The 27,528-nt window shown below is 53.4% G+C and overlaps 1 protein-coding gene across 2 annotated transcripts in view; it reads right to left on the bottom strand.

The window, feature by feature from the left end:
* Nucleotides 1-27,528, bottom strand: part of CRTAC1 (cartilage acidic protein 1) — a 133,894-nt gene that overhangs the window by 9,069 nt on the left and 97,297 nt on the right. For both annotated transcript variants that reach the window (XM_036827887.1, XM_036827886.1), the window contains exons 5-11: nt 25,714-25,870; nt 16,640-16,774; nt 13,318-13,463; nt 10,573-10,709; nt 6,608-6,690; nt 5,663-5,763; nt 5,042-5,210 (exon numbers count right to left, since the gene is read on the bottom strand). In XM_036827887.1, coding sequence (XP_036683782.1) covers nt 5,042-5,210; nt 5,663-5,763; nt 6,608-6,690; nt 10,573-10,709; nt 13,318-13,463; nt 16,640-16,774; nt 25,714-25,870 — 928 coding nt within the window. The remainder of the gene's footprint in view (nt 1-5,041; nt 5,211-5,662; nt 5,764-6,607; nt 6,691-10,572; nt 10,710-13,317; nt 13,464-16,639; nt 16,775-25,713; nt 25,871-27,528) is intronic.

The raw sequence follows: 27,528 nt of genomic DNA, 5'->3' as shown, positions 1-27,528 counted from the left end.
CAGAAGAATTACAAGCAAAACAGATGGTGGGAATACAGTTGGTGGAAGATTTTTGCACTTTAATAAAGCAATTTTTATGTGGGCCACTGAATTTTCCTTCCCTAAATGAGCACCAACCGGCTTGGAGGCAGCTCTGAGTCACTTGCAAACCATCAGCTGAAAGGAAGGAGGGGTGTATGTGCAGGGGCTGGGGGTGCCATCAAAGCCTGGGGTGGGCTGGCCCAGGGGGTGAGCCCCCCGACGGGGGGCTGGTGGGGCAAGGAGATTACTGGCGCCTGTTTTCACTTACTGGATTTGGTAGAGCTGCCTCAGCTGTGTGCTAGCTCGGAGCCAGAGAGCCTGGGTGTGGGATACGTGCGGTGGGTGTGCAGGGCTGGGATGTCGGTTCAGAGCAACTGGGGTCCGGTGGGGCACTAAACAAGGGCTGTGAGCAGAAACGCTGATTTATGAGCCTGGCGGGCCATCTGCACCGGGAGGAGCAGGGGGAGGCCAGGGCAGGGTGGAGGGCACAGCGAACGAGGCCAGGGGCTCCCCTGAGCGGGGGTGCGTGGAATGGTTCTTTAGGATGAAGCTGAGAGCCCTCTGCACAACGGAGTGGGCCTGCTGGGAACCCCCCGGAAGAATGAAACACAGCGAGATCCCTGAGTTTTTATTGTGTGATGCGATGCAGTCTGGACCCTCGGGGTGCACAGTGAGGGTCTGAGAAGCTGAGCCCTCTAACCACAGCTCAGTGCTGACCAAGCAAAGGCCTGCAGAGCTGGGAGGCATTCCTTCTCCAGCCACCGAGAGATGAGCTGGCCAGGCACGTGGGGAAGAGAAGGGCCCGGGAGGGTGGCTGCTGAGAGGCACACGTGTGCACCCACGGACAAGCCGCTCACCACACTTGCTGCAAAGTCAGGAGGCAGGGAGTGGTTTTGGAGGGAGGAAGGAGCAGGGTCAGAGGGGGTGAGCAGGGGCGTTGCGGGTGCTGGAAGGGGGGCTTCCTGCAGCCCTCGGCCCTTCCCTCCCAGCCTCCGGCCGCATCTCCTTCTTAGTCATGCAGACGTCAAAGCAGCCCTTTCTGCATTCCTGTTCTGGACCTGCCCCTTCTCAGCCCAAATACCACAAAACAAACTGTTCAGGATTGGAAACCATCAAACTGTCCATCAGTAGGGGACTTGCTAAATAAATTGTGAATGTGGCCACACAATAAAAGACTGTGCAGCACTAAAGGAAAACAAAGGAGATATGCACAGACTTGGAGTGATGTCCAGGATATACCGTTAAGAGAGGGAGAGAAAAAAGCAAGTCTGGGAATAATAGGGAGAGTATAATAATTTCTGTTAAAAAAGATTCCAAGGCATATTTATCTATAAATGTGCTCCTGTGTATTTTGCATGCAATAAAATCATATCAAAAGTATGGAACTGAAAGCAGAAACTAACACACCATTGTAAAGCAATTATACTCCAATAAAGATGTTAAAAAAAAAAAAAGTATGGAACTGGGAAAAGGCCACCCTGGAACACTATATTTGAATCTGCTCCCTGCCCCTTCCCCTCTGCAGTCCTAATCCCCTCACCCTGTTCTGCATTTTCTTTTTTCATAGCACTTAACATCTAACATTTTATATATTTACCTAGTTGTTACGTTTATCAGGTGTCATATATTACTCCTCCTTCCACTAGAATGTAAGGTTACCCATGGTAAGGCTCTTTGTCTAGTTAGTTTTTGGCACAGAGTAGGTGCTCAGTAAGTGAGTAGAGACTAAATGAATCAAAGGACACTGGCGGAGGGTGAAGAGAGAACGTTTCCTTTTTGCTTAATATTCCAAACATAGTGGCGAGATTATGGGTTATTTTTACTTTCTTTATTAAATGATGTTATATTTTCTAATTTTCCTATAACCAATATGCATTATTCCTGCAGTCAGAAAAAAATTAAAGCCTTCTAATATGACTTTATTACATGCAAAATACACAGGAGCACATTTATAGATAACTATACCCTGTGAGTGGCTCCTGGGCTCCTTCGCGGCCCTGCCCTCCCACAGCAAAGCCTGGCTTTGGCTTTCCTGGCTCCGCAGCTCCCTCTGTTCTGCCCGCCCTCTCCACCTGGCTCTGGGTGCCCCTGACAGTTTGGCCCTGACCTCCCTTTCCAGACTCTGCTCCCACCAGACCTTTCCTACTCTGTGGACACAGTGAACACTCCCACCTCTGGCCTTTGTTCAAGCCAGCCCAGCCCCTGGATGCTCTCCTCAGCTCCCATCCACACCTTCCAAATTCCCACCATCCTTCTAGACCTAGTTCAAGGCCCACTTCCTTGGGAAAACTGCCCAGAGCAGAGAGAATTTCTCCCATCTCAGTCCTCACAGCTACTGGGCCAGTACGACGGCACATCCAAATCTGCGTGCAACGAGAGCTCCTGTGTCCCTCTGCCTCTTTCACAACCGTGAGCCTGGGGGGCAGGGAGCATTTCTTTGTTTCATCTGTCTCTTTGCCATGTCTCTCTGCGTCTCTTGGTCTCTAACCCTGGTCCCCGTCTCTGGCTGTCTCCCCGCTATTCTCTCTCTTTCCTCAATCCTTCCTTCCATCCGGCATTCCCATCGGCTCCCTCTCTTCCTGCCCCACTGCTGGCCCTCCATCAATCAGGAAGGCCTGTGCTGTGCTAGATCCATGAAGTTCCTTCCGGACGTGGGGGCCTTGGAGCTGCAGGGATGGAGCCACCTGCCCCTCGCTGTGTCCCCCGCTGCTGGCCCTGCTGCCTGCTGAGTGGCCTCAGGGAATCTCACTGCCAGGCCCAAGGCTGACCCACTGGGGCCGGTCTCCAAGAGCAGCCTTCCTTCTGCGCCTCTCTGGGAGTGGATCCGGCAACAGGGGAGGCTGCAGGGGACCCGTGGAGCAGTTTGAACCAGAGCTCAGACCCAGAACAAAGCCCACAGCCTTGCAAAACAGCAAGGATTGGCAGTCAGGGCGGTCAGGGACTCCCAAGCAGGAGCAGGATCCGTTTCCCTAAGCGGGGGAGGCAGACTGCTGTGAAGGGGCACGGAGGCCCTCGGGCCCCTGTGATCCCACCAGATGGCCCGGCTGAGGCTGCCCAGCTGAAGAAGCAGGTCTGGTCTCTTGGCGGGGACAGATACTGGCCAGAGAAGAGACCCAATAAGACCTATCATACACGTCTCAAAATAGCAGAGGCAGCTCATGGGATGTGTGGAAGGAGAAACCAGCCCCAGTCCTGGCCACACCATTGATTTGTTTTGTGAGCCTCAATTTCCTTATCTGTACAATGGGGTGTGGGTTGATATCCGAGCCAGATACCTGGATAAACATCCTACCTATGAGACCATGGCAGTCACCTTGGCGTGGATGGCCTCACTTGGGTCATCTGGTAACTGAGGGGTCATGGATGTCCAGTAAGAAAGAGGCAGAACAGGAGGACCTTGGCTGGCTGTGCACAGAGCAGCTATGGGAGGTCTGGCAGTCAAGCCACAGTGGTTAAGACCTCAGACTGTGGTGTCCAAGGAGGTGGGGTCCAAATCCAGATCTCCCTACTTTCTGGAGGTGTGATTTAGAGCAGGTTACTTAACCTCAGCCTCAGTTTCCTGACCTGTAAAATGGGGGTTATGATTCTTAATTCATCTTGTTGTGGTGAGAATGGAGTAAGGTATCTTATGCAAAGCACCTGTAGATTCGTGCAACTACCACCACAATCAAAACACAGAACTGCTCCTTCGCCACAAAGACCTCCTTGGGGCTATCCCTTTAAAGTCACACCCACCCCTCTCCTTTTCAACATTTCTAGCCCCCAGCAACTACTGATCTATTTTCCATCTCTATAATTTTGTCATTTTGAGAATATTATATAAATGGAATCAACAGCATGTGACTTTCTGAGATTGGCCTTTTTTTTCCTCACTCATCATAATGCCCATGAGAGCTATCCAAGTTGCTGTGTGTATCAATAGTTTATTCCTTTTGATTGCTGAATAATATTCCATGGTGTGGATGGACCACAGCTTGTTGAACCGTTAACCTATTGAAGGACATCAAGGTCGTTTCCAGTTTGGGCTATTACAGATAAAGCTACTATGAACAATCATGTATAGATTTTTGTGTGGACATGAGTTTTCATTCATCTGGGATAAATGCCCAGGAGTGCAATTGCTGGGTCTTATAATGGTTGTATAGTTTAGTTTTTGTCTTAAAAGAAACTGCCAAACTATCTTCTGGAGTAGCTGTACCAGGAACGAACGAGAGATCCAGTTTTTCCACTTCCTTGCCAGCATTTGGTTTTGTCACTATTTTTTACTTTAGCTGTTCTAATAGGTGTATAGTGATATTTTATTAACACCACAGGTATACTGTATATCTGGTTATGTTATATATATGTATGCACACACATATATGTAATATACATACATACACATGTGCATATAGATATGTATACATACGTATGTGTGTGTCTATATATATAAAAGGCTAGTCTTTTATGTGTGTATACACACACACACACACACACACACACACACACACACAAGACTAGCATTTTTTTAATACCACCCCCAGCCAAGAACCAATTTTCACCCTCTCGGGGGTGACATCACTCCCACTGATCATGCATGCTTTTCCCAAGCCTTCTAGCCAAGAGAAGGCACCAGGGGTTTGGTGAGACATTTTAATCACTGAACCGACACCCAAGCGGCCAGGGAAGCAGCTGGTTTGGATAGGTTTGGTGCAGGCCATTGTTTGAAGAACAAGGCCATAGCCTTGGACAAATGGAGGATTAAATACTCTGACCCCAAGGTGAACTAATTCGACAGAGGCACCAGGATGCGGACCCCGGCAAGGAGTGGGGCATGAAAACCTCCCTCCTGAGCTCAGGTTCACTTCAAAGCAGGGTTGCCTCCAGTAGCTGGTGTCACAGTAACGTGGTAGCTAGAAGATGCTCAGGCTGTGAGCCCTGCATCTCGCCGGGATTTGGGATGCAGTTTCAGCACCCACTGTCCCGCCAATAGCTCACTGCGCACTCCCACCACCGCCCCCCGCCCCGAGCCCTGACTCACCCAAGCCAAAGTGTGCCACGGGCTCCATCTCACACAGGTAGCCTGAGCCCCCATCGATGATCCTCAGGTGGGCCCCACTCTTCTTGGTGTAGAGCACAACCTTAGCGCCCCTGGCGAAGGCCCCAAACCGGGTTCGCGGCACCACCCGCAGCCAGTTGTTGCTGAAGCCCTGCAGGGAGGGAGGAAGGCAGGCCTGGGCATCAGTGGGGTGGGCAGATGGGACAGGGAGGGAGGGTAAGAGAGGGAGAGAAGGAGAAAGAAGGGGACAAGAAAAGGGGCAGAGGAAAGAGAGGAGGAGGGAGCCGGGCAGGGAGGGTGAACAAGGCAGACAGACTGGCTGAAGTTTGCAAAGAGCAGCCCTGGAAAAGAGGAGGGAAAGCCAATAGACTTGTGGAAAACAGTGTTTGGAGGCGTGCCAGTGGAAGGCTGAGGGGCAAAGGGCTTCTGGGAGGCAGCTCTTCTTGGAGTTCACTGTGCTGCTGGGAATTTGCTTCCTCCAGGGCCCGGGATGTCCACTGCCCGCCACGCTGGTCAAGCAAGCATCCCGGGCTCCTTTGCCCTCATCCAGCCCAGGCTCAGCATGTTGGGCTGGGCTCCGTGGGTCCCCAGGTCCAGGCACACCTGATTCCCCCGGAAGACGGACAGCGGCTGAGCCATGGACTCTCCGTGGGACAAGATGAGGTCCAGCATCCCGTCTCCATCGAAGTCTGTCACCACACCGCCTGCAACAGCACAGATTTCACTCTGTCCATCGGCCAGGAGACCCACAGGGGAGGGGGGGCTCCAGACCAGTGCCAGGTCCACGCCCTGAGTGTGGGAGGAAAGAGCACAGCGCCGGGGATCGAAGACTGGAGCTTGAAGCTCCTCTCCTTTCCAATGGCCGCTCGTTCATGGAAGAGGGGGTCCATTTCCTCCCCCTGGACTTCTGAAGGAAAGCATGGGTGCAAATAATGCAGACTATGAAGGCTGCTTTCTGGCTTTTATACACGCCCTTTATATCTGCTCGGTTTTTGTCGGTCTATCGGGTGTTTGCGTATACCTGGTCTCCTTTTGGTCCTCACTACAACCCAGAGACGTGAGGAGGGCAGATGCAATTATCCCCATTTTGTGGGTGTGGCGAACAAGATCCAGGAGATGAAGCACCTTTTCCAAGGCCACGGGCGAGGCAATGGCAGGGCCGAGTCTTGGGACTCCTGATCCAGTGCTCTCTCTCTGACTCCAGGCTGAGTGCCAGGAGGGGTGAGACGACAGGACGCCCAGCCTCTCCTTTGCCTCTCCTCCCGGCAGAGCATTACCAGAGATGCTACTGCCCGTGGAATCCCACGCCTCTGACCCCGCGGCCCTGGGACTGGGAGAACGGACCGTCCCCTCCCCTGCTTCCTGCCTGGCACTCCCAGGGCCTCCTCCCCCACTCTCACCCCTGCCCCAGGATCTCAGCCCTCAGAGTGGCAGGGATAGGATGAGCCCTGCTGTGGGACTGGCTGCCCCACCCCTCCCGCCCTCCCCCCAGGCTAAGGGCAGCACTGAGACAGGGGAGAGCAGGCCAGAGCCCTCAGGTGCCCTCACCTGTGCCCCGGCCCTCAGGCTCCAAGGCGTCGCCAGGATTGAGCTCCTCGATGAGGGGGTCGCCGTGTTCCCTGCGGATGATGCTGCGGGACAGGAGACAGGCTGTTCATGGACGACAAGATGCTGGCAAAGCCCCAGTGGGCTCCCTGGACCTAGAGGCCCACTAGCTCCGTCCTCCAGCCCCCGGGCACCCTGAGACCCTGTTGCACGGGGGCTGCCACCTGCACGCCGACAGAGCCACTCTGCTCACAGACCCTGCCTGCACCCTGGCTGCGCCTTTCTTGGGTTTTAATTCACGTTGGTAAATATTGATTTTTCCTTCTCTAATGGATGAATTATAGACAGCCTGGGGAAGGGCAGCTGATGGATGGAGAAGGGGCAGGGATGCAACTACCTTCAACTGACCTTCACTTTCCTTCAAGCGGCCCTGGGTTTCTGAATTCTGAATACTATGCAGGGTTCCACCCCTACGCCAGTGCCACCTCCTCTAAGCCCTCCCTGATCGTTCCGCTAGAAGCAATGCCTTCCTGCTCTGCCTTTGTCACTTTCCTGGCCTTTATCACTTTCTGCCTTGTGTTGAAGCTCTCTATGAATGCATCTTATCTCCTCAGTTAGACTGCGAACTCTTTGCAGCCCTGGGACCATGTATTATTACTTTTCTTTACATCTCCCACAGCATCTAACACAGTGCCTGGCTCTCAGGAAGCTCCAGACATGTCCGTGCGGTGCATGGAGGAATCCAGAGACAAAAGGGAAGAAAGGATCCCTTTGGGTTGCTGGGGTTTTGTCTATTTTGAACTCTGAATCACGATAATATTTGCTGTAGAAAAGTCCACTGTGAAAGTCCTGTTCTTTCTGCACGTTGAGCTGAACGCTGATGATGGCCTTGAACTTTCCTGTCTAATTTTTCTCACTGGGTAGATTCTCGCAGCCTTGGGTGCTCTGTCCTGGCTGTGTGGAGCAATCTTGGGGCTGGGGTGGGGAGAAAGAGGACCAGGAATGATCTGTATCGCTCTCCCCTTACTTTGCAGGTGGGGCTGTCACTCAAATCACAGTCACCAGAGGGCTGTGCTGTGGCCAGTGCTTTCTTTCAGGAGGGAGCCAGGGTCCCCTGAGCTGGAGCTTCTGGTGGCTGGATGGCAGAGGGTGCTGGCAGAACTGCAAGGTGTCTGCAGGGTTGAGTACGTGCCCTGGGAGGTGTCCCCTGTCCGCGCGGGGCGTCTGTGCTGAGCACATCCACGTGTGCACTCTGGGCAGTGAGCAGCATGCCCGGCAGTGCTCTTGTGTGTGTGCACACCTGCCGGAGGTGTGTCTGCCTCAGCCTGCTAGCACCCACAGTCCCTTCAACCATTCGTGTCCTGCAACCTCTGTCACGGCTGGGCAGAGACACCCCTGGGCTCAGGTGACAATGCAGTTAGGGGTTTCTAAGGCTAAAGCCCAGGAGTTCCAGGGCAGAGCTGGGCAAGCTCACTCAGATTTGGGCAACCAGGGCAGGCTTCTCGGAGGAAGGGTCAACAAAGCTGAAACCAGAATGATGAGTGAGTCTGTGTCACCCAGAAGCGAGAGAGAGGCAGATGGTGTGGGCAGCCCGAGGGGTCCAGGCCTGGTGCAGCCCAGAACTGAAAACTTGGGGTGTCTGGTGCTTAGGTGTAAATTGGGGAGTGGAAAGTGACAAGGCTGGGGACAAAGCCAGCCTGTGGGATGTATCAAAGAGAAGGTAGGGCTTCCCTCGTGGCGCAGGGGTTAAGAATCCGCCTGCCAATGCAGGGGACATGGGTTCGAGCCCTGGTCTGGGAAGATCCCACATGCCGCGGAGCGGCTAGGCCCGTGAGCCACAACTACTGAGCCTGCGCGTCTGGAGCTTGTGCTCTACAATGGGAGAGGCCGCGACAGTGAGAGGCCCGCGCACCGCGATGAAGAGTGGCCCCCACTTGCCACAACTGGAGAAAGGCCTTGCACAGAAATGAAGACCCAACACAGCCATAAATAAATAAATAAATAAATAAATAAATAAATAAATAAATAAATAAATAAAAAAGAGAAGGTAGTGGGGAGCTTCTAACGGGGTTAAGTGGAAGAGGGGTGTGGTCAGATTCGCATTTTCAACAGCTTGCTCTGCAGGACTGGACACAGGGCGGCAGCTAGAGAAGAGGGAGCGTGAAGGGTGGAGCCATGGGAACAGATCAAGGCACGTTTAGATGTGTAAGTGGTGCTACCACACACATCCTGCCTGGCCTGGGACAGTCTCTGCTCACACCTGTCATCCTGCCATTGTGAAAAGGGCCTCTGCACTCTTGTTAAGCACCTGGAGTGGGCGATGAGTTCCCTGGTTTCCCAGGCATCACTGAAGGACCGGCAGACTCACACACACCGAGGCTTTGCATCCCTGGTGACTCCTACAAGGAGCCTACCATGTTTCCTTCGGTGACACGTGACAAGCCCACTTGGTATGGGGCAGGTAGGGACTAAACTTCCAGAGTTGCCAGCTGAGTGGTGGCCCCAGCTGTAGCCCCTACACTCTCTGCTGCGAGCTCCAGACCCAGCCATCTGCCACAGGGACTCGGGGCACAGCCATGTAACTGGGAAGTGGCTTCCACTGACGCTGTGCGGAAACAAACACGCTAACCCATAGGGTGACCATGTGGTGACCCTGCCCACAGACAGCCCGGGGCCAGCCTACCCTTGGGGTGGCGGGAGGGAGGCTGGGAGGTTTGACAGAGGCCAGACAGGCAGAGGAGGTGCCTGGGTGCTCGGGCCACACAGACTCCTTGGTGCTCCGGGCCCTGGCGAGTGACACTTTATTAGCCAGAGAAGGAAAGCAGTGTCTCTGTTAATGAGCAATTGATCTTCTGCAATTAATCTGGAAGTTGTGAATAAGCTTTTTGCAAGGTACCTAATTAGCAAATCTGGTGCCTTCAGGGGGTGATTAAAGCCGGTTGGGATTGATGCTTTGTTAATAATTATATTTTAAAACACGCTTAGTCACAGCTCTCGCCTTTTATTAATAGTTGAGGGCCCTTCTGGGGGAGGGGATGGGGGCCTTGGAGAACCGAGCAGGTGATCTGGCCCATTTCCTGCATCCAAGGCCCCTGGCCCACCCTTCTCTTGCCACCTGGTGCTGAGGCCCATTAGCATGTTTTAGGCCAGGAACCAGGGCCACATGTGTCCTGAGGTTTGCTCCCCAACAGCAGTTCTCAAACTTTGGTGTGATAAGAATCACCTGATGCCTAGTGTACGTGTTAAAAAGACAGATTCCTGGGCCTCAGCCCCTGAGATTCTGATTCAGGAGATCCAGGGTGGGTCCGGAGATTCTGTACTTTAAATAAACACTCTGGGTGGTTCTGATGCCAATGGTCTCTGGACCCCAATTAGAGAAAAATCAAACCTTTCCTCCCTGCATGCAGTGCTCAGATGCTTCCATTCTTGTCTACCATTCCCTCATCTACCATTAATTGTCTCATCCAGCATTTCCCAAAGGATGTTTTGCAGAGCACCAATCCCAAGAGAAAAATCTCTGAAAGAAGTATCTTGTAGTGAAATCTATTTGGAATACTCCATTCACCTCTTGGAAAGTAAAAATACTCATGGTCATGTTAAAGGCTCTGAGAAGTCCTGTAGTCAATACACCTGCCTGTCTTTGCTTCATCCAGATGCACCCAAACAGATCTGGCTCTGGAACCCCTTTGGGTGGTAGAGTGGAGTCTGGCTTCTAGGCACACTTTGTGCACGTCCCCCTGACCATTTCCCCCCCCAACAGCAGGAGGCCTGGGATTCTCCGCCTCACCCTCCCACCCCCCATTCTCTCAGCCTCTTGCTCAATCCCTGTCCTTCCAGCTTCTAATGCTCCTTCATCAGGGGACCTTCCTCCTTCCTCCCCTTGGAGCGCCTCTTTTGAGTCCTAAGCCTTCCTCCCTGACCCCCACCCACGAAGGCTGAGTAGCCACGAGCCAGGCTGAAGCATCTACCGGAAGAGGCGGTTGGCTGAGGAGCTGCGGTGGGCGAAGTTGTTGAAGAAGATCTCCAGCTCCTGGTCATTGTCAAAGTCGGCAGCGATGACTGTGCGGACAGGGGAGGGCATGGAGAACTTGGGTGAGGCGATGTCCTGGGAGGAGAGAGGGCTGCAGGTCAGCGGACAGATGCGTGGGGCAATGGGGATGCGCTAGAGGCCAACTTTCCCCACCCCCGTGTGTGCGTGTGCACGCGAAGATAAAAGCCTGACCTAGCACGTCCTCTATCACCTTCCCTGTAAGGGCCCTAGGTATGCTGTGTTTAGCATCACATGAACCTCAGGCTGCTTGTAGGAGAACAAGGAGGTAAGAGGAACAGTCCTAATTTACACCGGTGAAGCACCTTGCTGTTCCCTGGTCCGGACCACATGGGGCCCTCCCATCAGTCACTTGAGGCAGGGCTGATGTGAGCACTCCCATTTTACAGGTGAGGTAACTGAGTCCTGGAGAGGAAGGAGAACTGCCCACTGTCATAGTTAATGAGTGGGGGCCATCGCCAGGGCTCTGATTCCAGACGCTATGCCCTTCCTAGTACGTGCCCTTCGTCCTCCACAGTGAGAGGCGGAGGCTGGGAGGACACTGGGCAGTGCTGTGCATTTAAATCCAGGCTTCTCTGCTGACTAGCTGTGTGGTCTCAGGCAGGTTACTTAACCGCTCAGATCTCACCTTCCTCATTGGTAACACGGGGATAAAGAATAGCTGCCCAGGTTGTGAGCATTGCATGTAAAGCGCTTGGCACAGAGTGGGCACCAGATGGATCCCTGGCAGTCTGTTCTGGCCTTGCCCATATCAGCCTCATGAAAGGTGGCAGAGGTGGCCTTTAGCTGTGTTTTTGCTGCCTTTATTACCTTACTTTGTTTCTTGGGAGTCTTTTGATTTTTTTTTTGAGACATTTGCCTTGGGAGGTTGCAGTATCATGTACCTCTGCCCAGGGCTCACGAGGAGACCCCAGACCCAGGACAGCCCAGCAGGGACTTCAAAGTGCTGACAGGGCCTTGGTGGACCTGGCAAAGTGTCCCACCTATGGAACTTGCCTTTGAAACAGAAGAGCTGTGGAGGGCGGCCTTTTGTTTCTCAGCAGAATATCCATTCCGGGTGGGTTTGTCCCTTAAAGACCCAGGAGCCTGTCTAAGTCCCAGGGTCCACGTGGGGAGAATTGGGAAGGGCACAGTTGGGGTTTCTGGGAGCGGTCCTCTGCCCTGGCCCTGCCCCTGGGCCTCCTACTTCAGGCCCTCTCCCTTGGCCACAGGAATGAGCTGCCCACTCTGGGTTGCCCAGGGGAATAGGCTGTCCCCAACAACGCAGTCATGAAGCTGATTGAGAGCCTGGCCCGCCTTCCAGGGTGGGCTGAAGAGGGCCTTGAGAGCTGGTAGCAAAGAGACCTCAGGATCTCGAAGTTGTTATTATTCTATTGATCCTGTAAAAACGGAAACATACATAGGCCCCTTGGGGTTGCCCCGCTGGATGCCTGGGTTTCCAAGATAATGTATGTAAGATGCTTAGCACAGTTCCTGGCACACAGAAGGCACTTGATAAATGGGGTCTCTATTATTATTATTATTATTATTATTCCTCCTGTGAGCTCTGGGGCTGGGCTATAAGAAGAGTTAGTTGACATTTGGGGCTGGATTATTCCAGCTGGTGTATTGTAGGATGTTTAGCAGCACATCTGTCCTCTGCACACTAGATGCCAGTAGCACCTCCTATCGCATTTGTGACAACCAAGAATGTCCCCAGACATTGTCAAATGTCCTGGGGTAGGGACAAAATCACCCCTGGTTGAGAACCTGGGTTAGAAGAAAAAGCTGAATAAAGATGGAAATCATCCAGGATCCCAGGAGCAGCTGCTCTGTGTTCAGGACGTACCTCTTTTTTCACCCAGAGAGCCTGGGTCTCAAGACTCTGCAGGGAGTGAGTGGCTGGCCCTGAGCACCCCAAGGTGGCTGCCTACAGGGGAGGGGCTTGTGGCAGCGCCCCAGACATAAGGTCCCTGGTGACTCCCCTGGGACCACCAAGCTTCTGGCAAATGCCGCCACTTCCTTGCTTCCTCGGGGGCTTTTGGCAAGACCAGGTGCCTCCAGAAGCACCCTGACTCCCGGAGGTCAGCTCTAACCATCCCATGCTCTCCATCACCCTCCTGAGAAAGGCCCAGACTCAAGTTCAGTAGGCTGGTGGTACATCCCTTACTGTCACCAAACAGTCTTTCTGAAGAATTCTTGGTGTCACAGACCGTTGATAGCTCAGGGAGGGGGCACAGAGAGGGGTTCAAGGTTACCTTGTCCCCCACCTGCCGTTTGTCCAGAGGGGGCAACTGTTGGGAGCTCTGTGGCCTCAATCTCCCCTGTCCCCCCAGCCCCACTGTGCCCTTGGCCTGAGCCTCAATTTGAAAAGCTCAGGCCCAGGCTATGGGAAAAACGCTCCCGACCCAGAGAATGAAGCCCACCTCACTGGGCCTTTGCCCTGCTGCCGCGCACCTTGGGAGGCTGCTCTCTCTCCTCTGCCAATGACCGTGCCCTGGGCACTACAGACGTCACAGCAGCCCAGGCGGGAGCCCATCGTCCCCCAGATGTTACCTTCCTTGTGGCCACCCCGCCCCCAGGCTCTGCAGAGCCACAAGCCCCTACTCAGCCTGGTGCGAGGCACAGGCGGGGCTGCATCCCCAGGATGACAAAGCAGGGGAGCGAGGGAGAGGCTCCTTCTTACCCGAAAGCGCACCTTCCCGTGGGCGCTCATCTGCAGATAGAGGCGGTGGGGGCCATTCCAGTTGCCATAGACGATGTCCACTTTGCCGTCGCGGTTGAAGTCGGCCAGGGCGACACCTCGCCCGTGCTGGTGGGGGTCATCCACACCTGGGGAGGAAAGGCAGGCGCCCTCAGGGCAGCGCCCCCTGCAGGCTCCACAAACACTCACCTTGCCAGGGCCCCGTGAAGAGCAGCAAGGGAGCGTGAGCCTCATCCTGTCCCGATCTCTCCACAGGGAGAGAAGCTGGGAAGCCACCTGGGTGCAGAGAGAACCAGAGACTTGCCTTCAAGCTGCACCTGCCCAGAAAGTACTATTTTTACTCGGTTTTGGGGCAGCATGGGGTGGGGGAAGGAGACTTGTGGAGATTCTGGAGGACTAAAGCCCTCCCCAGCCACCCCTGACACTGGGATACATTAAGTTGATCATCACTCTTTTGCTCAAATTTCAGTGCTTCTCCAGTACTCTTGGGTCAAGTTCAAATTCCTGCCCGGGGAGCACAAGGCCCCTGCCCACCTTATCTGGTCTTTAACTGGTACCACTCTTCCCCCTTCCTCATAAGCACCGGCCACCCGGGGTTCCTTTCATTTCTCAAATGACCCAAGCTCTTTCCGGCTTCTGGGCTTTTGCTCAAGCTGTCTCTCCTTCTGGAACGCTCTTGCCACGGCTCTTGGTTAGTTGGCTCCTTGTTTTTCTTCTGCTCTCAGCTGTAATGTCACCTCCTCAAGGAAGCCTTCCCTGACCACTCCCACAAAAATAAGCCCCTCCCACCCACCCTGCTATTCATCCTGACAGCCTCCCATTCTCCTCCATTGAGCTGATCACAGGTGCAGTTATGTTCCTTTGTGGGGTCCAGTTTTCCTACTAGACCTTACACTCCATGAGGTGAGGGTCTGTCTTCTTGTTCATCTGTGTTCCCACAGAGTCTATCTCAGTGCCTGTGGTGACCTGGTATTTTTCTGTAAATACTTACTGAATGAATGAAGAGACATAAATAATTTGACAGAAGGCAACCAGGGACTTTGGTGACAGCAGAGAAAATACAGCACCATGACTGAGAAACGCACAGTGTGCCTTGTGAGATCTGGGGAGAAAGCTTATGGGTCCAGTGTCACCTGTTTGCACTGTCCCTGCATCTACCAGTGGCCAGTGGGACTGAGCTGATCCTGGGGGAGGATGGAGGGTGGTTTTGCCCAGAGGGATGGCCTGACCTCCTGGTTGCCCAAGGCAGACAGGATCCTTCAGGTCAAGTGCAGAGCTGACAGGCAGTGGAGGCCGGCTCTAAATACCCACGCTGAGTCTTCTGGAGGACAAACTGCCATTGGTCATCAGGCCCTCAGAGATGGCAGGTAATAGGACAATATGATGGGGAATGGGGATCACAGACCCAGGACACAGGGAGCTCTTGCCAGCTGCAAATATGGAGATCCTGAGGATAGGGGCCAGCAGAAAGCAAGGTGGGGACCCCCTCAGAACCTTGGGGGCTGAGCATCCTCTTGGGGGAGGGTAGGATCGGGAGGATCTGGAGGATGGGTGGGGGTGGGGGAGAAGAGGCAGGGAGACCCAGGCTTGAGAAAGAGGGTTTGCAAAGGCATGGGGGTAGCCTCTAACCTCTAGGATGAAATAATACCCCATTAATTCTCTGCAAAACTCCCCAGCCCGAACGTCGGTGGCCTTCTGTGTTGGCCCATTTCTCTCCTATCTATGAGGCACCTTGACAAGGAGCTGGTTCCCTTTCACGAGAATAATCGGTGCCAGGCTGCACTTCACAGCAGCATCTGTTTGGGTGATGAATGCCCTCTTGACATGTCTTGTTAAACCCCTGCAATCACTCTGACTTTCAATTACGGGCATAGCACCTTTCCTCTCTCCTCCCGCCTGATACCTTCTCCCACTCCAACTTGCTCGCTCACCTCTGCTTCCGTCTCTTTAACACCTTATCAAATCCTCTAGGTTTTTTCCACCACCACCTCCTCTTCATTTCATGATTTTTCAGCAATGAGAAAATTTGCTGCTGGAGCGTTTAACAGGTGAGCTGGGTGGGAGGACAGGCCGGGGAGCTGCCTCCATCTTTAGCTTTGCCCGGGAAGAACAGGGGAGCTGACTGGCTGCAAGGGTGCATTTGTGGGGTGTTCAAAATGGGAACTCCCGGGCAGAGTGCTGGAAGGGCAGGTACTTGTAAGTCACAGAGAATGGATTGGTACCTGCTCAGGGATTGTATGCTAGCTGTCAGCACCAGCTGGCGCTTGTAGGACCTTGGATCTATGTATCTACATCCCCGCTCACCTCTTCTTCCGGAGGCCGGAGCTCGTCCCTACGCCACCAGGAAGGAGAAATCAAACCTCCCATTCCTTGGCAAGGTGGGGAGGAAGTGGGTGGGGAGAAGTGGTTGAAGGGCAGACTGATTACGTCCACATACTTTTATAATGTGTCCCAGCCCTTGCAGACACAGACAGATTATTATAATGATGTAGGAGCCTGAGTGAGTGGTACATGCAAAGGCAGTGGGAATACAGAGGAGGGAGTGCCAATCTCTGCCAGGCGGCACAGAAAGAGGCAGGAAAGGCTTCACAGATAACATCTAAGCTGAATGTTGAAGGATAAATAGAAGTTTTGCAGATAGAGAAGGGGGAGAGGGCACTTCAGGTGGAGAGGATTGGCAGGTGCAAAGGCCCTGAGGCAGATGATGGATGAACACAAAGGGAAGAGGGGGAGCAGAGCTGGGGGCCTGGAGTACTATTTTGTGTAGATTTTATTCTGCTTCATATTATAGCTATTCGTTCATTTGTCTGTTTCCTCCTCTAAAACGTCAGTGCCTTGTATGGGCGGGTGGGGTGAGTGGGGTAGGGTGATCTTAGCCTTATTCAGGTCAGCGTCCCCAGCTCTTAGCACCAGCCTGGCACTTAGCACGGGTTCAATAAATGGCTATTGGATTGAGTTGAATGTTTAAGATGGATGTGAGGAAGGGAAATGGAGAGAGGCAGCTTAGAGTGGAGACCAGTGCTGAGAGACACAAGCAGGACTCAGAGGGACACGGGCCAATCCCAGTCGCTGGAGAATGGATAACGGTCAGGCATTCCAGACGCTGTCTCCCCAGCCACAAACATCCCCTGCATCCTGAAGCATGGGGATGTGGAATTAAAGGTGACAAGCAACATTTCCCTGTGCGGTGCAGACAACGACTTGTCCCGCTCTCCCTGGGGCCTGTGGGACCTGGAGGGAGCAGGGCAGACCAGAGTCCCCTGTAGGATGGTGGGGGTCACAGGACAGAGGCTGTTTTACTCACCAGCACCGGCCGCAGCATCCACGAAAGTGCCGTCCCCCCGGTTGTGGAAGAGGAAGTTGGGCCCATTCTCGTTGTCGCAGAAGATATCCGAGGCACTGCTGCTGAGGATGGGGCCCACGCTTACGCCCCGGCCCCCTGGGAGAGGACATCGGCTCTCACTAAGCGGCAGAAGCAAAGCCCCAGGCCCGCGTGGAGGATGGGGGCCGCCTCGGAGGCCCATGAGACGCTGCTATGGTGATGCCTCCGAAGAGCCGGGGGTGGGGGGCGGGGAGGGGCGGATTCTGACATTCCAGATGCTTCCCGGAGCCCAGATCTGGGCTCACGGTTCCAGAAACAAACGTGGAGGGTGACTGCACCGATGATGAGGCAAGAGAGGAGCAAGATGGAGTCACTTTGTGCCAAAGGAATGATTCCATGAGCTGAGGAACCCAGAGGCCACCGCACAGAGCCTTCTCTTCCCTTTGGTAGCTGAACTACACTAATCCTAAACCCATTTCTACCTGCAACATTTTGATCAAGTCACAGATTCCCTGACAGCCCCCAGCCTTACCCTGATCACACATATGCTGGTCAAGATACTGGGTGTGTTCCAGTTCTAAGAACCTATAGAAACAGGTTCCAGCCACAGGTACAGGGATGCTTACTTTGTTTTGCTTGATGTAGGAAACAAATGCGAGCACCTGCCTGTCCATCAACAGCGATGCAGATGGATTACGGTGCATCCATATGACGGACTATTCTGCAGCTACTAAAAAGACTGTGTAGATCCGTGGGTATTGACTTGGAGGAATGCCCATGACATATTGTTAAACGAAAAAGCAATTCGCCAAGTAATCGTATTGTGTGATCTTATTTTTATTTTTTAGAAAAAGGAAAACAAATGCTACTTCTGATTATATGTGTTCGTGCAAACTTGTTTTTGAGTTTGGGGAAGAGTGGGGAAGGCCACGCTCCAAGCTGTTCACATTGGCTGACCCGATGAGGTAGGATTTAGGGAGGGAAGGAGAGACAGTATGTTGGCCTTTTTTGGGAATGTCTGTATTGTTTCGCTTATTGTAACAAGAACTGTTTCTGTAGTTTGAAAGGAAAAAATCCAATAAGGTGTATATTTTTTAAGACAGAAAGAGGGAATCCCCTGGTGGTGCAGTGGTTGGGAATCCGCCTTCCAATGCATGGGGCGTGGGTTCGATCCCTGGTCGGGGAACTAAGATCCCACATGCTGCGTGGTGTGGCCAAAGATTAAAAAGAAAAAAAAAAAAAAAAAAGAAAGAAAGCCAGCTCTACGTTAGGGTTTGAAATGCCCAAGATCAATGTGGACATGTCACCAAGTCTAATCTTAAGGTGTCTTGAACAAACCACCCCCAACCAGTGAGTTTCAAACAAAGCCCTGAAAGCCTCCCCTCAGCCTCACTCCCACCCCAAGTATGGTGCAGAAAACAACCTGACCAGGACCAGGACATGGATTCTTGTCCCAGCTTGGCTTTTTTACAAGCTGTGTGACCTTGGGCAATTTACGTTACCCGTTACCCGTTTAGCCTCGGTTTTTCTCATCTGAAAAATGCAGATAGCGTGACCTGCCTTTTCTATTTCAGGGTTTTTGAGAGGATCAAATGATGTTAAAGGTCTCTGTGAATCCTACAACCTTGCTACTCAGGTGTATCACCCGTGAGCTTGTCAGAAATGCAGAATCTCAGGTCCCTACCCACCCAAACAGGACCCCTGGGGGTTTTATGTGTGCAGTAAAGTTTGGAAAGTGCTGCTCTGAAGGGCTGTTCAGTACAATAAGAGCAGTTATTAGGGCACCCAGAGGAATGTGATTTTTTAAAAAAGTAAATGAGCACTCATGCAGACCTGAGTGATGCTGAGCCAGGCGCCCTCCCCAGCCCGCTCCTGGACAGGGCAGAGGTTTCCACTGTGCTAATTTGGGATGGAGGTTTTTTGGTCCCCAGGCTCCTCCCATCCTCTGAGATTTGTCCCTGGAGGAAATCATGGGGCCTTTCTCACCTGTGCACGTGGAGCTTGCCCACCAGGGGCCGGCTTTGGGGCCAGAGTGGGGCAAATGGCATTGCCGCAGTCATTGTTCTCCTGGTGGGGCTCCTCGTTAACACATCCTGGGCCCTGTGCTCCCGGATTTCTCCCAGGTAATCTAATTAGCTCTCAAGCCTCATGAAAATGGAGCCACTGAATCCACAATGCTCCCGGGGAGTGCGCCTTCATTAGGAGAGCCCAGGCCTGGGGCAGGGCTGGAGGCTTTCAGAAGCCTTTCCTTTCCTAAGCCAGCAGGGAGGGTGCTGGGCTACAACCTGGGCACCTCTTCTGCCCATCCAAAGAGTGCTGCTGAGTGCCTGCTGGCAGCTGTCCCTGCCCTGGTCCTGCCAGACTCCAGCCCAGGAGCAGGCTTTGGTGAGAAACCCTCGGTCTTGTCTGGGCCCCCAGCAATTCCAGGTGGGGCTCCGGGACTTGCTGCCATGCAACTCCATCCTTCTTCCACCGCTCCAGCGTCCTCCAATTTCCTCTCTGCCTCTGGCTCCCAAGCTGTGACACATTCCCTTCATTTTCTACAAAGCAGGTTATTTCCCTCTTGGACAAATTTCTAAATCTTTCTAATTAACTAATTGGGTTGGGTTGAAGCCTTGCACCATTTGTAACCTGTAATTACTAGAAAATTGCCATGGTAACCACACTACTAATTAGTGACAATTTATTGCCATGGCAACTGGACCATAACAGAGATGTTACCCACAACTCTTGCTTGGCAAGTTTGCTGCACAGTTGGGGAGCAGGTGAGTCGACAGTCGGGGAGCCAGCCTCATGGGCACGAGCCCCAGCAGCCTCAGGATGGAGGGCCAAACGGGGGTCTGAGGCAGGGACAGCCAGGTGCCTGCATCCCTCGCTGAGGCCGCAGGGGAGACTCTACTTCCAGGTCCATCATGTTAGTTCTCTTCAAACTAATAAAATCCATCCATCTTAAGTGTAGCCTGACTCTCCCACTCCCTGCCCGGTCATTGACAGAGGCCCCTTATTCCGCAAGTATCTTCTACCTGGACCTTCCCCTCCTCCCCTAGCTCTTCCCCCTACGTCTCCCTGTCTTCTCTGTTACACCCACCCTGTCTCCTGGCCTCCTAAGGTTTAGCACACACCTTATGGGGCTACCGGGGGCAGTTAGGAACATCTTTATTTAGCCTTGGAAAATGATGTTCCAATAGGGAGTTAAACTCCACTTTACATCAATTCATTCTTTTATACTTGAGGCAAGAACGTCCTCTTGGGGGCAAGCAGCTCCCCAGTTGGGGCTGGAGAGGCGCACCAGCTGGTAGGAAAGACTGGGGATCAGGAAATTCGAGCTGTGTGACCTTGGGCATGTCACTGAACCTTTCCGGCCATCTGGGTTTCTCACCTATAATGCGAGACTGATAATAATAATAGCCCCTTCCCAGGCTGTCATAAATATTAAGTGAGCTGGTTTTTGGAAGGTACCTTGGAAAATGTCAGGTGCCACAGAGTCATTAGTGGGACTATTTCCCACCTGTTGGGTGAATAATATCCCTTTATTTTTCCAGCACTTTCCAGTTTCAAAGGCCTCCTTGTTCTGCTGTTGGGTGTGAACGCTGCTTCCTGCCCATCCCTTCCTGAAGGCTTCTCACTCTGCCCACCAGGCTGGGTGGAAGAGGCGGTGACAAGGGAAAATGCTTCCCTACGGCCCCCTCCTCCTCCTGCCACATTCTGACACCCCCTCTGATGATCCGCTCAGTGGGCCTGAGCCCACGGGGCAGCCTCGTTTACCCTTAAAAACTGCACCCCTAAACCTCTGAACCCCTACACTCGGGAGACGTAGACCCAAGTCCAATCTGGGTGCAGACAATCCATCTCTTAGACTGCATCAGGGCAGCCCTCGGGGTTGGGGCTGGGGGTGGGGAAGGGAAAGAGAGGCTGTAGGGAGCGGGGGCGGGTGCATGCTGCGGGAACTGTACAGCAGAGGGCCCGGGATGACGAGGCAGGGGGATTCGCCGTGCTAAGGAAAAGCCTCTAGGGGCTGCCCGGCCTCTGCACCTTCTCTGGAGGCAGGAACTTGGGAAGTGTGCCCTCCAGGCCTTGGTCTCCCTCCGAGAAGTGGAGGGGGGAGTGAGAAGGTCTGCAAGGCTCCTTCCAGCTCTACTTTTCAGTGCATCCTCCTGGGCCCCTCTACAGTCTGCACCACGCGGGCTCTGCGGCGAGGCTGTCAGACAAGGAACCTGGACCCGTGGGACTATTCTGCTGATTAATGATTCTAGCGGGTGCTAAGGCCTGCAGGTTGCCGAGAACATCCAAGATATTGTAAAAGAATAGCAAAGCACTGGAACATGTAGGGGTGGAGGAATGGACTGTGTGTGTGTGTGTGTGTGTGTGTGTGTGCTGGAGAAGGAGGTGTGAGAAGGGCAGGATGGTAACAGCCTAAACTTCCTGAAAATTCTAACACAGAATCATACTGTGTTAGTGCTGGTGTTGCTACCCCCGGGTCCTCTGAGAGTGGTCCAGATGCTGGGCAGGGTTCCAAGTGTACTGGTGTGGAGGGTATTAGACAAGGACATTCCCACTCATCCCTAATCCCTCTGGTCTGTCCGTGCAGGACATTGAGGGAGATATGGTGGCAGGAGGATAGGCTCTATCATTTGTCCACTGGTGGGGATTTTCAAACCTTGGGCACCTGGTGGGTGCAGGAGGGAAGTCGCTCCTCTCTGTGTGCCCACCCTCCGAGGCAAGGAGGGGGCTGGACGTAGCTGTTTCACGAGAGAGGGCAGGAAAAGGAGGGGCAGGAATAGCTCCTCTGGCTGCCTGTAGTTCAGTCCTGTGTACTAGGTATCATGCACGATTCACCTCACCTCATCATTTTCTAGGTGAGGAAACCGAGGCTCAGGGAGGCATAACTGCAGCCAGCAGGCAAGGGATCACAGTTGAAACCCACGTCTGAGTGACCCCAGAGCCACTCTCTCCCCACAGCACGCTCTCAAACATTTCTACTCAAGTTCCCTCTCAGCAGAAGAGGGATCTGTACTCCTGGTAAGGCCCAGAATGGCCAGCCATAGGCTTGACATTAAAAAAAAAAAAAAAAAAAAACTCTCTTGTTTTAGCTGAAGAAAATGTGTACCAAGATTGCATCTGTATTCTATAACATCTGTGTTTGCTTTGAATAAAAAATGATGTCCCTCTCTGTCAATCATCTCATGCTTCTGACACTCCGTGTTTCCTGGGGCGTTGGCGGGCCTGTGGCTGTACTCCCTGGGGGTCCCGGGCCCTGGCTGAGGAGCCCGCCACTCTAGCCCTGCCTGTCCCCAGCTGACAGGTCTGGCTGCACTCCCACTGCAAGGCCAGCACTGCCTGGGAACCCGGGAGACTCTGAGGCCCCCACTCTGCCGCCCCGGGTCACCTCTCCGGTGCCGGCTGGTAGGGGTCCTCCAGAAGGCCTCAGCTGGGCGTTAGGCATCTCTGTCTCCTCCAGTAATGACTTCCTATAAATCAGGTCTGCCCTCTGCTTTGTTCTACACTGCTCCCAGCCAACAGCAAAACTCCCCACCCAATATCATAAATCCACCTTCATTTTCTTTCCAAATTTCGTTTAAGGCTTCTTTAATCACCGTCTTGCAGCCTGGACAGATGCTCCCAAAGGGTGAGGCCAAATTGCAGAGCTCCTGGGGAGGCAGTAGAGGCCAGGGAGAGGCAGGGTCCAGAGTGAAGAAGGGAAGAGAGATGGATTCCAGTGGGAATAGGGCTGAAGATGCCCACGCCTGTGCCCAGGACTGGAGGACATGCCAGGAGACACATGCAGAATGCCTCCAGGGCAGGGCTTAGCCCTGCTTGCTTTGTGCTGCCCCCCTGGGCTCCCTACACCCAGGAGATGCCCAGCAGAGGGTCCTGGCATCCTTCTTTCAGAACCTCAGAGGAGGGTGTTGATGTCTGCTACACTCGGTGGGTACTGCCTGTGCATTAGGCCCTGTGCCAGGCATGCTCTATGTTTAGCTCCTTTAATACCCCCATTTTTCAGGTGAGAAAACTGAGGCGCAGAGAGGTTAATAAGTTGCCCACTGCTGCCTGGGCAGGAGGACATGGTGGAGGCAGGATCTGCACCCAGTACTCTGGCTCCAGACCCTGTCCACTTAGCAGCTCTGCTCCACGGCTAGTTCAAGGTCCTCAGAGAGGCTATGGGAAGTTCCTGAGATCATTCGGGGCCAGAGAGGCAGTGCAAACCTCTTGGTCCCCACCTTCCCCTACCTTGAGTTCCTGCCTGGCTCTCTCATGGGGAGAACTAGTTCTCAGGATTCCCATGCAGGGCAGTTCAGGCTCCAAGAGGCTGCAGGCAGCTGGGGAAGTCGGGGCTTGGAGAACCAGGAACCATGGGGGAGTGGCCTTCCCTCTGCTCAACTCTGCACCAGCGGCTCTGGCTGCACCGCCCTCCAGGGGCCCTCGAGTCCCCCGAGAGCGGGCGCGTTGGCCGCTAGATGGCACTGTGACCTAGTAGAGCGGCGGCCGCCGGCAGAATCCGGAGTCTGGACAAGATGCCTCCCCTCCTCCTCCCGCGGAGCCGGACCGCCCGGTGCGGGCTTCGCCATTGCCCGGCCTGCAGACCGGGATGCGCGGGGCAACCCCCTGCTGCCCTGAGCAGCCCAGGCTGGGCAGCTGTTTCAGCCAAAAAACAAACAAACAAACAAACCGGGAGCCGCAATTAAAATCGGGAGGGCCAATCCCGGGGGCTGAGTTTCCGGTGGTCGTGCCCCTTCCTCTTTCACCGACCTCTTCTGTCTTGCAGGCTGGAGCAGGATTCTCAAGCTGGAGGTCATCAGAAAGGTCAGCTGGTTGTGGCAGTTTAGGCATCAGGGGCCGGGGCTCTAAGTGCTAGTTTCTCTGCAAACCTCCTGTGTGACCTTGGGCAAGTCCCTTCTCCTCTCTGGACCTCGATTTGTTCTTTTGCAAACAGGAGGTTCTCCGGGGTCTGTCTGGCAGATGGGTGTTGTGTGCCTTGGCTCCGGGGAACTGCAGCTCTCTGACTGCACATCTGGCCATGGCTTGCTTCCCTCCCAGCCTGTTCAGGGCCCTGCTCCTCACTGCCTGTGTCTCTCCCACCTCCCCAGGCCCCAGGGCACCAGCCTGGAGCTGAGCACTGGCCACGTGGCAGAGCCTCGGCAATCAGGCCGGGCTCTGGTGGTGGCCCTTACATTTGGGGTCCATTCCTGGGGCTCAGGAGGTTGCTGTGGGCTAGTTTTCCAGCCAGATGTCCATGTGTTGTGAACAGAGTGACGACGGGGGCTGCACGGTAGCGTTGGGGGGCTTGGAGGGCAGGGAAAGGGTGGGCTGGGGAAGGCGGGCAGACAGAAGAGTAACGTGGTGGGCCAAATAGGTTCTTGTCAGCCAAATGGCTTTTGGAAGTCTGCAAAGCTGCTCTAACGTGTCCTCTGGGCATGCCAGCTGCCCCGGCCTGCCTGCATGCTCCACGGAAACTGCTGTCCCTTCCTTGAGCTGCCCCGTCCTTCCAGCACAGCCTGGCACAGTTGGCCGGTGCCGCTATCCCCACCCTGTGCTCCTCAGCCGTCTCCTCTTGGCCCCCTCCTTCCCCGTCCCTGGTTCCTGCCGGCCCCTCTGCCAGCCCCAGCAGCGTGAACAGTGTCCCCTTTATGATCACACCCAGCCCCAACCTTCTGAATTCTTTGATTCTGTGTATAACCCTCGCTTGCAGACCTTGCCTCCCTTCCAGCTCATCATTTTCAAGTGCTTCATCTCCCCAGTCTACCCTCCTTCTCCTGCAGATCAAGGCACTTAATTGCCAAACCAGCCCAGTGCATAGAACTGGGAACTGTTCAGAAAAATTGTCTGCACAAGTCGAGGCTGAAGCTCCTGCATGTTTATTCCTTTTCCCAGGAAAACATGGTTTATTACTGACATTCAGCCTCTCTGCTGCACGTTCCCAGGCAGAGCTCTCGTGCACTTTGATGGAGCTTGAGCTGTGCAAACTGTTTTATTGTCTAGCCATTTGTTCCCACAAACTTTGTCAGACAGGTCAACATCAATCTCTCCCTCTCACTGAGGTGGAGAGCTGGCTGGAGAAAGGCATGGTAAACTCAGGAGAGGCTGTGACAACCCTTTCTGGGTAGGACTTTGAGATGATGCCACCACCCAGGTGTCTGGAGGCAGGGGGATGGCCCAAATGACCCTTCAAGGATCCTTCCAGCCCCCAAATTTGGATCCAGGCCAGCTGCCACTTGGAAGTCTGTAGTGCAGGTTGGGATGGATATATCGGGAAGGTCAACTACTGAGGGAATTTCTACACCCAAAGTGCAGGTTGGGTGTGAGTGAGGCCAGAGTTCACGTGAGAAGCTGTGTACACCTCTGGCTTCCTGATTTTTGGCACCCCAAATAGGAACTGGATTGCTCTGCCATCAGCAGTCTATTGGCAGATTATCAGAGTTTAGTCAGCAGCCGTGCTGGAATTAGAAAAACAGCCTTCCCTAGAATGATCTGCCTGTCAGAGACTCTGACAATAGGTCCCCCATCCAGAGAGATATGCGGGGAGCGTGACTTCAAAAAAAGTGCTGGAGAGGTTTTGGAACAAGAACACAATTCTTTGAGCTCAGTTATCTGAGACAAGACCCAGCTGAAGCTTAGGGATTTAGCACTCAATTCCTGGCCGCTTATGTGTAGGTAAATAATTTCATCTGCTGTTTGGCAATAAAGAATGCTTTAAATCTTGGCCTCTGTGATTTGTCAGTTTTCTCCTACAGAACCTGTTCACCCGTCATTTGGGTTACAGCAGGGAATGGGGCAAGAGGTTCCAAGGACAGGATGATGTGGTAATGTTCTTGGCTATGTCTGACGTCACCCACTGGGCGCCCCCCCAAAGCCCACCCCTGCCAGATGTCTCATCATCTGGAGAGGTCGCGTGGGAAGAAGCCGTCTATGGGTGGTGGGATGGAATAAAGCCTTCATCCTCCCTCCCCAGGGACACAAACCCACCCTCTCCGGTGGTCTCTGATGTATTAGACTCAGCCTTGCAGGGTTCCAGCCCCCAGCCCCTCCAGCTCACAGCCCCCCCATGTCACTCTGCCTACCTGTGTATTTGCTGACCCCAGCCTCAGCAGCAACGTCTCTGAGCGCCAGAATGCCCCGGGAGAGGTCACTGGCCTCCGGATCCATTTCAATGAGGGCGTCAGGGCCCACATTACCGTAGGCGTAATTGGCGATGTAGATGGAGTAGCGTCCGGAGCCCTGAGGAGGAAGGGAAGGAGGGTGGGTGAGCAGGACCATGGCGGGGGTGGGGTGGGGGTGGGGGTGGGGGTGGGGGGTGCCCAGAGAGCAGCTCCCCCCCTCCTCTCGCAGGACCATGGCTCTTTCATAGGTTCGGGCTCTGCTCCTGGGGTCTGGCGTGCGTGACCTTGCACGACACAACTCCAGAGGTGCTTTTCATAGAGGCTACGAAGTGCACGACACCCCCAGAGTCCTACAGCAAAGCGGCCCCGCTTTTCCTTCCATCCTGTTCCAGAAGAACATCCCTCCCTCTCCTCCACAACCACCTTTATATAGACAGTTTTCTAATGTGCCTTCTCCTCCAGCTGAGCTCTCTCCAGCTGCCAGCCAGGGTAGCTGCTCAATAAATATTTGCTGATTGATTGATCTACCAATTCCCATTATTCTCAGTCTCGCTCTCCCATTCAAGCTCGCTCCAGCCAAGATGACAAGCAAATTCGTGAGCCATCTCCCTGCCCCACCTCCACCCTGTACTTCTTCACTCCTCCATTTGGGTAGCACGATAGGCTTGGCTACGCCAGGCTCCTCCTTCCCACTTCCGCCCCCTTGTTTTTCCCACTTTACCAGAAAGAAATAGTATATTGCTTCTGCCTTTATAACACTGTCTCAAATATATATGTATATTTTCCCCTTTGCATCCAGGAGAAGCCCTGGGCACCAGCTCCTCCTTGCTGTAGACATTCTCTTCTCTAGTCCAAGACATGGCTGATGAAAGATTCTTTCCCGCCTGTTATTATAATGGCGTTATTTCTTCAATGGATGCCTTCTTTCCCCCAAGAGATCCACACAATTTCTCAATCAGTTTTCTAGCTTTCCTCTTATCCCTTGAAGCATTTCCCTCCAATTAATCAGACAGTACATATTTCTTGAGCTCTAACGATGTGCAAGGTGCTGGGGTATAAATGTACGTAAGACCAAGTCTTTGTCCTTAGGTTGCTTATAGTCTAGTTTAAAGGAAGCCGACAAGGACCTGCTGTATAGCACAGGGAACTATACTCAGTATTTTGTAATAACCTATAAAAGAATCTAAAAAATATATATATGTATGTATAATTGAATCACTTTGCTGTACACCTGAAACTAGCACAACACTGTAAATCAACTATACTTAAATAAAAAATAAAAGTAAAAAAAAAAAACCCGAAGGAAGCTATAAACACAAAACAACCTGGGAAAAACAGCTGAATTTAAGACAGCAAAGTGTGCTCTGTCACCCGCTTCTTTTCACCCCTCTTTGCTTTCTTCTATTTCTCGTCCAATGGTCCCATGAGAGCCCCCTCTCACCTAACTGGTCACTTTATCCCTCCTTTGGGACCATTTTCTTTGGGGAAACTGATAAAGAGCCACCTGGGTCTAACAGGTGGGTGAAGCCAAGGAAGGAGCTCAGGGTCTCCTGGGCGAAGCAGGCGCATCAACAATTATATGTCTGATTGAGTGTGTACAGGGTTTCCTGGGTGCACAGAAGAGGGGCTCTTAACCCAGAGGAAGGGCACCTAGCCATGGGGAGTTCAGAAAAGGCTTTCTAAGAGAAGTCTTGGCCAGGTGAAGTGGAGGGGAAAGAACCTTCCAGGCAGAGATGACACAGAGAGTGATGAACGTCGGGAAGCCACAAACAGTTC

The sequence above is a fragment of the Balaenoptera musculus genome, chromosome 16, assembly GCF_009873245.2.
Source record: "Balaenoptera musculus isolate JJ_BM4_2016_0621 chromosome 16, mBalMus1.pri.v3, whole genome shotgun sequence".
Lineage (NCBI taxonomy): Eukaryota > Metazoa > Chordata > Mammalia > Artiodactyla > Balaenopteridae > Balaenoptera > Balaenoptera musculus.
The sequence above is the reverse complement of the archived record's forward strand: the minus strand, read 5'-3'. Positions and strand labels throughout refer to the sequence as shown.